The sequence below is a fragment of the Bufo bufo genome, chromosome 4 (genome assembly GCF_905171765.1).
Source record: "Bufo bufo chromosome 4, aBufBuf1.1, whole genome shotgun sequence".
NCBI classification, from domain to species: domain Eukaryota; kingdom Metazoa; phylum Chordata; class Amphibia; order Anura; family Bufonidae; genus Bufo; species Bufo bufo.
The window spans coordinates 39,375,644-39,390,955 of record NC_053392.1 but is presented as its reverse complement, the minus strand read 5'-3'; the positions used below and the strand labels follow the sequence as shown (position 1 = coordinate 39,390,955).

Below are 15,312 nucleotides of genomic sequence, written 5' to 3'. Positions count from 1 at the left end.
TTTAAAGCTCTTGACGATCTACATGAGGTAATGTAACCACTATGTAGGAGACCTAAAGGAGTCTTGTCCATGGTTCCAATGCCCACTAGGCCATTGTAGAGGATCAGCTCTCTCAAATTTAGCAATAAAGCAGCCAGATATCCTGGAGCCCTGGACAAGAGGTCTTGTTGTCTACTCAGTGGTCATTTTGGCACAGGGGAAGTAGTAGTTAAGGGGTTAATTCGGACATCCCTGAGGATCCTTTTTTGGCACAGAGGAAGGGTAGTTTAGAGGTTATTGCCGACATCCCTGATGGTCTTGGGCAGTAAAGGGATTAATGCCAGAATCCCTGGTAGACTAGGGCACTGAAGGGATTAATGCTGGCATCTATGGGGTCTAGGGCAGTGAATGCATGAAAACCTGCATTCCTAGTTGCCTTGGCCAGTGGGGCCAGTGAAGGGATTAATGCCTTAATTCCTAGTGGTGTAGGCCAGTGAAGGGATAAATGCCAGCATCCTGGGGGTCTAGGGCATTGAAGGCATGAATGCCTGCATTCCTGGTGGTGTAGGCCAGTAAAGGGATTAATGCCTGCATCTTTGGTAATGTAGGGTAGTAAATGGATTAATAATTGCACCCTTGGTGGTCTACAGCAGTGAAGAGATAAATTCTAGCAACCCGAGGGTCTAGGGTCTTGAAGGCATGAATGCCTGCATTCCTGGTGGTGTAGGGCAGTAAATGGTTTAATGCCTAAATTACTAGTGGCGTAGACCAGTAAAAGGATTCATCCCTGCATTCTTGGTAGTCTAGGGCAGTGGTTGGATTAATTTTTGCACGCCTAATGGTATAAAGTAGTGAAGGGATTAATGCCAGCATCCCTGGGCATCTAGGGAATTGAAGGCATGAATGCTTGCATTCCTGGTGGTCTAGGGCATGAAAGGGGTTAATAGCTGTATCTCGAGTGGTCTGTACTAGTGAATGGATTAATGCCTGCATCCCTTGTAGTCTAGAGCAGGGAAGAAATTAATGTATATATCCTTGGTGGAGGATGGTGAAGAGTCTAATCTATTACATCTGGTACTCTAATGGTTGTGCATTCCTTCAGGTTCCAGTGTTATCCCTGTATCAGCATCTACCTTCATCTTTGTCCTCTTCAGAAAGATGATAGAGAGGACTGTGAAGCTGTAACTGTAGAGCTGCACAGTTCTCTGTTTGGTCTGATTGCTCAACCTAATCATTAAAGGGGGAATTTAGGGAATCTGGGTGGTAGCAGACTTTACTTGAGTGGGGATTAACCTGCACAGAGCAGATACTATCGAGGGATATTGTCCACGGACTGTTTGTGGTACTCAGTTGAATGGGAATGAGCTGTAATGTCTGACACAGTGTCAAGACAAAAGAGGTAATGTTTCTGGAAAGAGAGCAGATCCTTTTCTCAAATCACAGACAACACCTTTAGACCATATTGGTGCACACTTTTAATCCATATAATAATTTAACCACCCCTCTGACCTTCACCCTGGGCTTGGATTTCCACATGGGATATGACTAAGTCTGGCATCATAATGTGGTAATACAGGCATATGTAAGTATTTAAATTATGGCTGCAACACACATGGATCCCTTTAGGTTCTAATGAATTGAACTTACATCACCTTAGGGTTATGCAGGTTTACAAATTATTATTATTATTAATTTTTTTTACAAGTTTGCTTGCAATACTCTGTTTCGCCACATGTTGTGCTGTTAAGGAAATACATGTTCATGAGCAACAAATAAAACAAAGAGCTACCATTCAAATGCATGTAGCACAAGACAATGAAACTCCACCTAGTGGTAGAAAAATGTATTAAGGAAATATTAATTTGAAATGCATTTCTGCAGCAGAACCTCAAAACTAAATGCTGTGGGGGTCATTTATCAAATCAGTGCAAAGGAAAACTAGCAACCAAGCTTTGAAAAATGAATGGTAGAATCTGACTGGTTGCTGTAGGCATCCAGTTTTCCATTGCACCAGTTTGATACATCTCCCCTTAGTGTCCATGTATGCTTTATAACTTTTTTCCATTGTGAGTAGTTTTTTTTTCAAAATTTGGAAAGTCCCCTTTAAATAGGAATCTTATTTAGTGTGGACGCAGTCACTTAGTGAAGATATAAACCTTCTCCTCTGTAAAATCCCCACTAATGTTGATACGTATTACATAAGTTGACATGATTGAAGACAGATCCAGCGCAGTGTGTTGGAACTGTGAACACCCAGTCCAGTAATCGTATCACTGTGTTATGTTATACCTTGCATTAAGCTCAGACTGTATCTGCAGTGAGGTCATTGACAGAGAATGGATCATAGGTTATGGACTGCCGCCAAATCATACAATCCTATAATGCTGATATATCCTTATTTATCTCTAAAACCTCCGTCCCCAGTGTCATCTTTGGAAGTTCGATTAACAAACTATTTAATCGGGGATTTGAATGAAATACAGCTTTCTATGAGATACTTCAAAAATAATAACCATCATATTCAGTTTTTATTGTCATTATTTCTTTACAATTTTTTTTATAATGTGAATATTGAGTGTTACTGAAGGATTTGAGAAGATCTATCTAACTACTATATATGTAGAAAAATATAACTACTATAATATTCTGAATTATGTAAAAGAATATACCTAATATAATACTGCTCCTATATACAAGAATATAACTACTATAATACTGCTCCTATGTACAATAATATAACTACTATAATACTGCTCCTATGTAGAATAATATAACTACTATAATACTGCTCCTATGTAGAAGAATATTACTACTATAATACTGCTCCTATGTACTAGAATATAACTACTATAATACTTTTCCTATGTACAAGAATATAACTCCTATAATACTGCTCCTATGTACAAGAATATAACTCCTATAATACTGCCCCCTATGTACAAGAATATAACTACTATAATACTGCCTCCTATGTACAAGAATATAACTCCTATAATACTGCCTCCTATGTACAAGAATATAACTACTATAATACTGCTCCTATGTACAAGAATATAACTACTATAATACTGCCTCCTATGTACAAGAATATAACTACTGTAATACTGCTCCTATGTACAAGAACATAACTACTATAATACTGCTCCTATGTACAAGAATATAACTACTATAATACTGCCTCCTATGTACAAGAATATAACTACTGTAATACTGCTCCTATGTATAAGAATATAACTACTATAATACTGCCTCCTATGTACAAGAATATAACTACTATAATACTGCTCCTATGTACAAGAATATAACTGCTATAATACTGCTCCTATGTACAAGAATATAACTACTATAATACTGCTGCTATGTACAAGAATATTACTACTATAATACTGCCTCCTATCTACAAGAATATAACTACTATAATACTGCTCCTATGTACAAGAATATAACTACTATAATACTGCTCCTATGTACAAGAATATAACTAATATAATACTTTTCCTATGTACAATAATATTACTACTATAATACTGCCTCCTATGTACAAGAATATAACTACTATAATACATTTCCTATGTACAAGAATATAACTACTATAATACATTTCCTATGTACAAGAATATAACTGCTATAATACTGCTCCTATGTAGAATAATATAACTACTATAATACTGCTCCAATGTACAAGAATATAACTACTATAATACTGCTCCTATGTACAAGAATATAACTACTATAATACTGCTCCTATGTACAAGACTATAACTACTATAATACTGCCTCCTATGTACAAGAATATAACTACTATAATACTGCCTCCTATGTACAATAATATAACTACTATAATACTGCCTCCTATGTACAAGAATATAACTACTATAATACTGCTCCTATGTACAAGAATATAACTATTATAATACTGCTCCTATGTACAAGAATATAACTACTATAATACTGCCTCCTATGTACAAGAATATAACTACTATAATACTTTTACCTGGGACAATTATCAGTTACAAGTGCCCTTTTTCCCGGCACATATAAAAGGGTTGTAAGTCAGTTTCTATAATTTTTCATAAATGATCATGCAGTTTTCTATGTAATTATTAACGGTATGAACAGTGCTTTGTACTGCATTTCGTATGTAAATATGCTGCACTATGTGGTCAGGCATGGTACTGCAGATCAATCTTTTTAAGGTGAAACTTTAGGCTTGGTCTACACAATGGCATGGACTCATGTGCAACCTTAATGTTATTCTATGGGGTCATCTATGTAAGTCATCTAAGAGTCTATTAACCTGTATTATCCCCCTCAAATGGTCTCATTAAGTTTACTGACTATACTTACCGTATGTAAGTACGGCTGGTGGGTGGTCATAACCCAGTGCTTTCCCCTATAGAAATAATCTTGGATAAGTCTGCCCATGGTCAATGATGGCCAAGTTTATTCCTAAAACAAGACTTTTTATTAAATTTATAGTAAAACGCTAGAACGTGCAAGCCTAAAGAAAAACCCATGCCAATGGATCAAGCATCCACACCTAGCCCCGGAGAATAGTCTCACACCGCTTATAAAATGACCATTGTTAACAGGATTGCTCATGTGTGGGATTGTGGTTATGGGCAGCAGCTCTCAGGGATCACATTCTATCCTGAGATGTTGGCCAAGATTGGTGGAGCACCTGCACATCTCAAGGAAACTTCTATGGATTCAATGTCTTTGGATACGTAGATATCTGGAAGACATTTCCATGTGGTGACAGCTCGTGATACGTTCCTATAATCTGGAGATCATATAGAAAATTATTTTTTACTCCATAGCAGTAATTTTATGCTTTGGCTGTCAGACCGTTGAGATCGTTCAATGTCATGTGAGTTCACTCGCTGATGGGATATTTCGAGAGAAACAGCTTCTTCCCAGGAGATTTGACTACCGTGCCAAGGTGCACGTCTTCCTGGACCTCCACCACAAAGCTTCGAAAGCCAAATTACCAGCTGTACAAATGTTTTTCATCCCTAAGAACCAGGCGTTTTCCCGTTAATCATAAGATGTCACATAGTTGGAGGGACGGATGGATACAGTGGGTAATATGAAGAAAGCGTTGTGTAGATTACGCCTGTAGGAGAGCACAGGAACACGTGCAGACTTTTATTGTTGGGTTGAGAACTTTTGTAATGTTCATTGTGCTCTTCGAGGGGTCTCTGGAGCGCAGGATCATGTTACAAACAGCACGTTCTGGCCAACAACAGGAATTTTTGGCACAGAGATTGAGCGCAGACCCCGGTTCATCCCGTCTAAAGTTACTTTGGAGGTTCCAATGCCCTAATTATTTTCCATCCAATTATCTTTATTTTGATATGTTAACACCAGTATAGCCTGAGGTCGGAGAGGACAATGAGGAGAACCATAGTCTTGGTTGCTATGTGACTATTAGATTTGATCGAGGAGTAAATCTACTGGTGTTTCAGGGCTGTGTGTAGGATTTTATTGTTTAGCAAGATATTTTATTACTGTACACCTGCTGCTGCTGCAGCACTGAGCAGAGGCAGAATTTTTGGCCAGAACTTTGACTAGAATTCAACATTGTAGATGGAGCATTGTGTCTCATGTCTTTATGAATGAGTGCAATACAATGCCTGAAGAAGTCACTGGGCAGGAGGAGAGGATAACAGTGGCCATAGTCCTAGCTCTGAAGACAGTTCATTAATAGACAAGATCCCTGGTATCTATGAGATGACAAAAAGGCCCAACAACTGGTGGATGAACTCCATAGTGATCATGCCTTTAGTGACTTGGGGTTAATTATAATATACCTGGTGATCTAGGGTGGCTTGGGGGTTCGTTATTGTATTATTGTTCCTGGTGGTTTAAGGAGGCTTTCATGAAGACAAACCTCTTTAATCACCTCATTACTACTGGGCTGGCTTCAAAAACCACATCTGGTCATACAGTAGCTGCTGAAAGGACGACGTAGTATTCATTAAGTTCAAATGAATGGCCGACCATTTAATATATGGACAGATCAGGTCCAAAAGACTGAGAGGTGCCTTTTGTTGGTGGTTTCTTGCTTTGGTTTTTAGAGGTTGTTTCAAACAATGGGACCCCTGTCTATGACAACCATGTGCCCTGATAGAGGGTTGTATTCATAAGACAATTAATTTATTAGCAGTACCCCTGGTTATCTAGGGTAGGTAAGGGGCTAATGGAATAAAGGGTTAATATAACTTTTCCTGTTGGTCTAACTCTAGAATATTGAAAGGGTTAACATCGCAATCCTCGATAGTCTAGATTACAGTAGTGAAAGGGTGGAAAACACTATTCCTAATGGATTACAGTAGTCAAAGGGTTATCATCCCTATCCCTGGTGGACTAGAGTAATAAAAGGGCTAACATCACTATCCCTTGTGGTCAAAAGTAGTGAAAGGGTCAACATCACTATGCCTTGCAGTCCAAAACAGTGAAGGTGTTAATTCATACCTGATGTCCAGTGGGTTACTCACCTCTCCAGGATCCATCATTACCCAGCAGCATGTGACAGGAACCTGAACATATTCAACCAATTGTTTTCACCTTCCTCTTCCTGCTCTGATCATGGAGGTCACAGAGGCTAATCTGCTCGATCATTGGTGGTCTCCCCCTGATGCAAGTCTATGTCCCCTCCCACACAAACTTTTGAGCAGCCCTGATGGCTGCTCATGGCTGTTATGGACACCTCTCCATGGTTAGGCTGTGTTCTTACCATGTGCGGTGTGCATGTCTGAACAGGTCTGTCCACCCCTATTGACCTAACTGATGCCAAAACAGTGGTCTTTTGGTAAGCAGAATTTTATGTTCCTATACTATATAGTATATATCTATTTTTTTTTATTGATGGGGCCATGGATGAGGTATCTCATGGGCAGGGGCGTAACTACCATAGCGGTAGACCATGCGACTGTTATGGGGCCCAGGGTAATAGAGGGCCCAGTCTTAGTTCGGATTATCTCCTCTTCTACTGGGGATGAAAACTTGGTCAGGACTCTACCCTCTAAAGGCACAACTTTTAGCAAATGAGGCAGTGGAAAAATATCCCAAGGGTCATTGAAAAGGGTTTAGGCAGAAACCCTTCTGTTCTGTGTGGGGGGCCTGGTTTGATCCTTGCTAAGGTGCCCTTACTTCTCTATGTATGCCGCTGCTCATGGGCTTTGCTTTTGGCATATATGCTTAGAGATTTTCCCTGCGTATGGGTTGACCACAGGAGTCACGTGGGGAGTGCACACAGAGGTCTCTGTAATTGGGAGGTCATGTGATTTGTCAGCAGATTGGTTGGAGATCATACATTACACTCATGTAATGTATGGTCCTTCCATGGAAGGTGGCTTCATCTATTTTAGGTTGAATCCTGTACATCTTTTGTAGATTAAAATTGGAAATACATACCAGCCACAGTTTATTGAGGTTTTTCTGGGCTTTACATCTGTTTCCCTTTTGTGGTCTTTTGGTTTTCGCTTTAACTCGACGTGTTGCATAGGTTGGCCAATCTATTAAGAACCGAGAGCGAGGAATGGAGAGAGATGGCATTTGACTTGCTAATGATATTTTATTTCCTGTATCAGAATATTCAGCAGCATTATTTAATTAAAGCGAGTCATAACAATAGCGGAGTCATCCATTTACACCACACGTTTTAAGTTTTACTTTTTGGGGTTTTCATTATTTGTAAATGAACCACAGATGAAGAAATCTACCCTTCAGGGTATAAGCACAACCGCTTATGTTATACTGTAGTTTAGATTTTGTTACATGGGAGTATACTGAGCAACATCCATGGTTCTGATCCAGCAAATGGCCAGATCCCAAAAATGTAATGGGCATATGACTTCTTAGCATCGTAGCTAAAGAAGAAGCATCGTAGCTGAAGAAATATCATTGCTTAAAGAGCTTGTAGATGAAGGTTGGTCTGGTGTTTGGGGCCCCCATCTATTATCAAAAGAACTCTTGTTCTGGAGAACCCAATGCACCTTTGATGGCCCATTACTTTTAATGGGCACCATGTAATTCCTCAGTTCCTTAGTGGTGGCACTGCAGGGAAACTGAATACTGAATATAGCCAGGTTTCTCCACTGATTATAGCTGATCACTGGGGCTCCCAGCAGTAGGATAACTTGTGATCAGTTTTTCCTTGGGTAGTCTTCCAGAAAAATACTGTCCAAAACAGAATACCACTTTAATGCATTTTTACTTTTGGCTTATTAAAGAACAATTGATGGGTTGTTTGGATGACTTTACATACCAATGGCACATTGTATAGATCAGCTCACATTGGACCCTGTTTCATTGGAGATGACTATAATTTCCAAAAAGTATCTAATATGGTTGGTAGATGAAGCTGTAGATGAGAAATTTCAAAAAATTCCATACATGTTTTGAAATGAACCTATGGACCAATGTCAAACATAGTACCACTTTGTATATGGCTGACTACTGATTGCTGTTTTTTTAGCTCATCATGTTGATTGAATTCCATCAACACGATCAGTTTGTTGGCAATTGGATTGGGAGAATGGGACATGGTTGTAAGACATCAGGCTGATATTTTTTGGTTCTTTAGGGCATCTAACCTTTCCATTTTCACTTGGGTCACAATACTTAGCCCATGCATGGGCACCTGAAGACCATTATAGTTCTGTCTGACCAACCTTCCCAAAAATATGATCAAAAACACCTTTTCTTCATGTTCAGGTCCAGGAAATGGAAGGAAATCCCGCCGGTGTGGACAGCTGGGGTCTATAGCAGCTCTGAAGTATGCAGTGGTCGGTCTCTACTTACTGGTCTTTCTTATCCTTGTTGGAGTGTTCATCTTGGCAGGTAAGACCCCCAGATACCATGGAGGATGTGACACGTTAATCAGCTGGTTCCAACCAGTGAAATTAAATGTATATTGCATTATTTCCTCATATTACTGGTGGACATAATGACCACAGGTGATTGTTGCAGTTAACAGGGATAATTGTCACAATGACCACAAATGATTGTCACAGTGACCATCCCTGATGATCATAATGACCACATGTCATTATTGTGGAGACCACATAGGATTGCCATGATGACCACATGTAACGGTTGTGATGACCACATATGACTGTCATGATGACCATATCTGATTGTCATGATGACCAAATGTGGGTATCGCAATGAGAACAAGTGATTTTCATGATGACCACACTTTATTATCACAATGACCACACTTCCTTGCTGTGATGACCATGTATGATTGTGGTGCTGGTAAAGTCATATTCTTATAACCAGCCAGCCCTTTGCTAGGCAAACACAATATTGGAGAGGGCTTTTCCCAAAATCATAACAACCAGCTACAGCCTAAGGTGTCATTCACATGGGAGTATCACACATTTGTATTAAGTCATATATTGGAACCATAGGTCAGTAGAGAAGCAATTTTTTTCTGATGGATTCCATACCTATGGGCCAGGAACGAACAGTCCATCTATATTTATGGGAACCATGTAATGCTTCATTTCACCTGAGGTGGTGCTGCAGGGAATTGAATAGTTAGTGCTGGGCTGTTATGTGGATTCTCTGGAGGACCCTGTGGTCAGCTATAGCGAAGAGTCCAAGATGTGATCCTTAGTGTAATTACTGTTATAGGATGGCTGGCACTGTTGTGGGGGCATTGTTATGGCTTTCTATGTTATTTGTTGTTGTCTGACTCTGTAATGAGCTATTGTGGCTGTCTGTAATGGGGCACCTAGACTTGCATTGTTATGTGTCTCTGTGGCTGCCATTGTTATGGGGCACTGTGGCTGGCATTGTTATGAGTTTCTGTGACTGGCATTGTTATGTGGCATTGTGGCTGGCATTGTTATGGGTCTCTGTCGCTGGCACAGTTATGGGTCACTGTGACTGGCACAGTTATGGGTCTCTGTGGCTGCCACAGTTATGGGGCATTGTGGCTGGCATTGTTATATGGCATTGTGGTTGGCTTTGTTATTGGGCAGTGTGACTGGCATTGTTATGGGTCACTGTGGCTGGCATTGTTATGGGTCACTGTGGCTGGCATGATTATGGGTCTCTGTGGCTGGCACATTTATGTGTCTCTGTGGCTGGTATAGTTATACAGCATTGTGGCTGGCATTGTTACAGGTCACTGTGGCTGGCATTGTTATGGAATTGTGGCTGGCATTTTTATATGGCATTGTGACTGGCATTGTTATGGGTCACTGTGGCTGGCATTGTTACGGGTCACTGTGGCTGGCATTGCTATGAGTCTCTGTGGCTGGCATTGTTAGGGGGCACTGTGGCTGGCATTGTTAGGGGGCACTGTGGCTGGCATTGTTACGGGTCACTGTGTCTGGCATTGTTATGGAATTGTGGCTGGCATTTTTATATGGCATTGTGGCTGGCATTGTTAGGGGGCACTGTGGCTCGCATTGCTATGAGTCTCTGTGGCTGGCATTGTTACGGGTCACTGTGGCTGGCATTGCTATGAGTCTCTGTGGCTGGCATTGTTAGGGGGCACTGTGGCTGGCATTGTTAGGGGGCACTGTGGCTGGCATTGTTACGGGTCACTGTGGCTGGCATTGTTATGGAATTGTGGCTGGCATTTTTATATGGCATTGTGGCTGGCATTGTTAGGGGGCACTGTGGCTCGCATTGCTATGAGTCTCTGTGGCTGGCATTGTTAGGGGGCACTGTGGCTGGCATTGTTACGGGTCACTGTGGCTCGCATTGCTATGAGTCTCTGTGGCTGGCATTGTTAGGGGGCACTGTGTCTGGCATTGCTATGAGTCTCTGTGGCTGGCATTGTTAGGGGGCACTGTGTCTGGCATTGTTATGGGTCACTGTGTCTGGCATTGTTAGGGGGCACTGTTTTGAACTCTGGGAAAAATAATTTTTGCTCAATATTCTTGCCCCTCATCAGTGCAGAGCAGGTACTGGTTTAGCTTGAGGAGAGGCCATTGACATAGTTCTGGAGTAATCGTTCAGAGTGCCAGGTTGGCATAAGGAGTCTTATAAGACAGGTAGTTCTCCCTGGGAATAGGTAACCTGGTCAGCACTGACGAGGGGCAAAACCCCCGAAACCGCTGTTTTCAGATAAGTGTGTCCTTCTTATGGAAGCGATTCTGGCTCTGGCTGATTTCCCACACCTTTGTTATGAGGCCAGATATTGGCTTATAGGATCTCCATCCAAAAGGTGATGCTAGTGATCAAGCTTCTGTCGCCTGGAGAAGACCTTATTTACACTACATGTACTGAATTGGTGGTCACCAAGACAGGAAGTCAGGTGGTTGCTAGGCAACTCAGAATACCAAAGCAAGCAAAATATACTGTGAGCTAGGTATAAGCTCTGCTTGTAGATACCAGAGGCTCGATGTGTAATGGTGCAGATGTAGCAGGGCGGTACTTGACATCAGGCATGACTTGAGGAATGCAGTGCAGGTAACTGACTGATTTAACTTAATGGGCACCTGTCTACAGGACCTCCCCTGTTAAACCAGGCATACTGCCTAATATGATTAATCCTGCTGATTAAAACGGTATCTGTGTTTTGAAAATTGGCAGTGGCTTTCCCAAGAAAAAATTACTTTTATTCTCAGCTAATGAGAGCTTCAGCACACGGAGGGGCGGAGCCAGCCCCTTGGTGAACCTCAGCTCCTCCGCTTTCCAGTGCTGGCTCCACCCCCTCGGAGCATAAAGAATAAAAGAACCTTTTTCTCTGGAGCGCTGCAACCGATTTTCACAAGACAGGTATCATTTTAATCAGCAGTGTCAACCCTACTAGACAGTATGCCTGCTCTGAAAGGGTTGATCCTACAGACTGGTGCTCTTAAACTCAATGGAACAGTTCAAGGACACAGTCATTTCTGCTACATCTGCACATAATGGGTTTCAGTTATAATGGAGGAGGGTTAGTGTGATCTGCAGCTGTTCCTTCTTATTTTTATGGAGTAAAATGTGTGATTTCTCGTTTCCCCTGAGCAGAGGCGCCTCCGGAGCACAGACGATGGGGATATTGCTGCAGTAGTAATCCGGGTTTTCTGGATTTTACTGGTGATACCCTCATACACTGGAGGGGACGTGACGACTCATATTATATTACAGGGATAGTGACCGGGGCGTTGCTAAGTTATGGTTAAATTATTAAAACTACTACATCCCCCATCATGTAATATTTACGAATTTCATTATCATTTTCAGGGATAGCGTGCTGCCGAGCAAAAGTATCTAAGCCTGTCATGTGTGATTGAGATACTGTTAGCTAAGCTAGTGTACCTAATCCTATCTTGTGTGATACAGTCTTCATTGCAATGTATCTCAGAATATCATATGTGATACACCCTGCTGGGCTGTGTATCTAGATTTAAAGGGGTTGTCCGGGTTCAGAGCTGAACCCGGACATACCCATAATTTCACCCAGGCAGCCCCCCTGAGGCTAGCATCTCATGCTCCGATGCGCTCCCTTGCCCTGCACTAGATCGCGCAGGGCACGGGCTCTTTTGTTTACAATAACACACTGCCGGGCTGATAAGCACTGTTATGGAGAACTATGACTGGCACTGTTATGGAGCACTATGACTGACCCTGTTATGGGGACACTGTGATAAGCACACTATGACTGGCACTGTTATAAAGCACTATGACTGGCACTGTTATTGGGACACTGTGATGAGCACTGTTATAAAGCACTATGACTGGCACTGTTATGGAGCACTATGACTGGCACTGTTATGGAGCACTATGACTGGCACTGTTATGGAGCACTATGACTGGCACTGTTATGGAGCACTATGACTGGCACTGTTATGGAGCACTATGACTGGCACTACTATGTGGACACTGTGATGAGCACTGTTATGGAGCACTATGACTGGCATTGTTATGGGGGTGCTGTATCTTTTCTTGTTATTAGGAGTGGACATTGTGCCTTGAACTGGTTCGTGGGCACATTTGCAGTGTGATGTCCCCCGCCGTAGGGTGGCGGGGGACATCATGGGTGCTGAGGTGCTGAGTCCTGTTATTGCGCCTCCATCAGACAGCCGCTTACACACTCAGATCCTTTGTTATACTCACCAACTATTGGTCTGATTGGACAGATATTGGTCAGATAATCAGTTGGTGTAAATGCACCCTTAATGACAAGAAGTCCCAGTTCTGCCCTGTGGTGACGCATTGCACGCCCTTGTAGTGTATATGGCGGTATTACACCCATCACAGCCCCACTCTGCAGCCATTAATCTGGGTGTGACCAGTGATAACAGGGTGAGTAATCGCTGGAAGCAGCACAAAGATCTGCATGGTAACAGTGACAAAACATGGAACGTCTGGGTGTTTCTCCGGGTGTTTGGCGGTTGGGAGGGGCGCGGAGCATGTTTTTGGAATGGAACCACTTAGGGCAAAAGTTGGAACCAGGGTGATGTGACGCGGGCGCCAAATTAAGGATTCTTCTAGTCCGGCTGACTACTATTGTGCAAAGCTGTGAAACGGACAACTTCTACTGGCAAATATCTGCAAGAAAAAAAAACTATTGTCGAGTCTTATTTGTTGGTGACTTAAATTAAAATTACAATTTTGAAAAACTTTGAGTTCATGGGAGTTTCTAGAAAATATGGCTGCTTTCTTCTAAAAACAGTGCCACTCCTATGTACAGGTTATGTGTGGTACTGCAGACCTAATCATTTCAATGAGGCCGGGCTGCAGTACCAGACGCAACCAGTAGACAGGTGTCCAAAAATGAACGAGCCCTTGAAATGATTCAGACTAAGCTAATCAACCTCAGCACATTTAGTTCCTTCTTTTCTTCCTTGTCTGTAGGATGTATGTGACATACACGCGATGGCGGTCTCAGCTGATGGTCCAGGTTTTATAGATGGTCTGGCTGGAAGCCTTGGGAGGTGACATCATGGCGTTCCTCGCTGTTCTGGGTCTTCATAGTTGATGGTTTCAGGGCAGGTGGTTTATCTGCAGGTTCTCGTTGGAAGCTCCCAGCCCATTAATACTTCGTTAGCAGTTAATGGGGCGTCACTCACCGTGATTTACAGGCCACAGGGGCGTTCGTCTTCTGTTATGTTTATTGCCGAGAGCAAAACCCAGAAGTTTCCTTCAGCTGCTCTGTAGTAATGTCGAAATTGTGATAAGTGAGCGAAACAATATGGAACGGCAGAGTACAGACTGCTGATTTAAGAGCGGGGGGGGGGGGGGGGTTATATAGATTTATGTAATTTAAAGGGGTGATCCCATGACTTATGTAAAAAAAAATGAAAATCAGACATCATACATTACCTGACGACCTCTTTCTAACAAAGCTAGAACCAGCCCTGTACCTGACATGGATCCAGAGATCTCCCCATTCATTGCTCTGCTAGTTTTATATCAAGCTGACAGCTCAAGGGGCGTGTATATTTTCAGTAGGTGTGTCCTTTATCAGGGGGTGTCCTTTCTGCTGCCTATCACTGCTCAGGGGGTGTGTTCTTTCTTCCATAGCTATCTCCCTATCACAGCTCAGGGGGCATGTATGTTTTCAGTAGGTGTGTCCTTTATCGGGGGGTTTCCTTTCTGCTGCCTCCCTCTCCCTATCACAGCTCAGGAGGTGTGTTCTTTCTGCCATAGCTATCTCTCTATCACAGCTCAGGGGGCATGTCCTTTCTGCTGCAGCTCTCTCCCTATCACAGCTCAGGGGGCATGTCCATTCTGCTGCAGCTCACTTGCTGTCACAGCTCAGGGGGCATGTCTTTTCTGCTGCAGCTTTCTCCCTATCACAGCTCTGGGAGTGTGTCCTTTCTGCTTCAGCTCTCTCTTACTGTAACTGTCACAGCTTCTAACGGTAGATATGGCTGTTGGCAGACGAAGGATAGAACGGAGTATGTGCGTCCACCTCAGCGAGAGAAATAAGAAAAAAGAACAGACAGCGGGTGGCGCTATACAGGCAGATTTTATTGAATAGCTCAGTGGCTATGCAAAATTTTTAATTACCTGCAATTATAAAGCTTGAAGGTGTAACGCCCCAAAGTGGCATTACCACTACTGCACCCCGCTACTGTCTTTATTGGTTAACCTTGTGTCATCATGTATATTTATTTCAGGTCCTAAACACTGTGCATTTCTAATGTTGGTAACTGTTATGTTAAAGTGTTATTTACCTGGTTCACCAGAAGGTGGCATCGAGCATGGCAGTGCTACAGGTTAGAGAGAATGGAACCCTTCTTTCCATTCTAACCCTCCCTCTAAGAAGGGGAGAGGACTAGTTAGTTAGATTTCAGTCTAGCTTACCCCCTGCTAGGGGAAGGAAGCAAGGGCTGGGCACGTCGCCGTTGGACGTGTCCATGCCCAGCAAGCCAG

At 42.4% G+C, this 15,312-nt stretch overlaps 1 protein-coding gene across 1 annotated transcript in view; it reads left to right on the top strand.

Moving 5' to 3' along the window:
• Positions 1 to 15,312, top strand: part of SCARA5 (scavenger receptor class A member 5) — a 271,534-nt gene that overhangs the window by 46,509 nt on the left and 209,713 nt on the right. Inside the window, exon 3 of the mRNA XM_040427109.1 lies at positions 8,701 to 8,826. Within this exon, the coding sequence (XP_040283043.1) occupies positions 8,701 to 8,826 (126 nt within the window). The remainder of the gene's footprint in view (positions 1 to 8,700; positions 8,827 to 15,312) is intronic.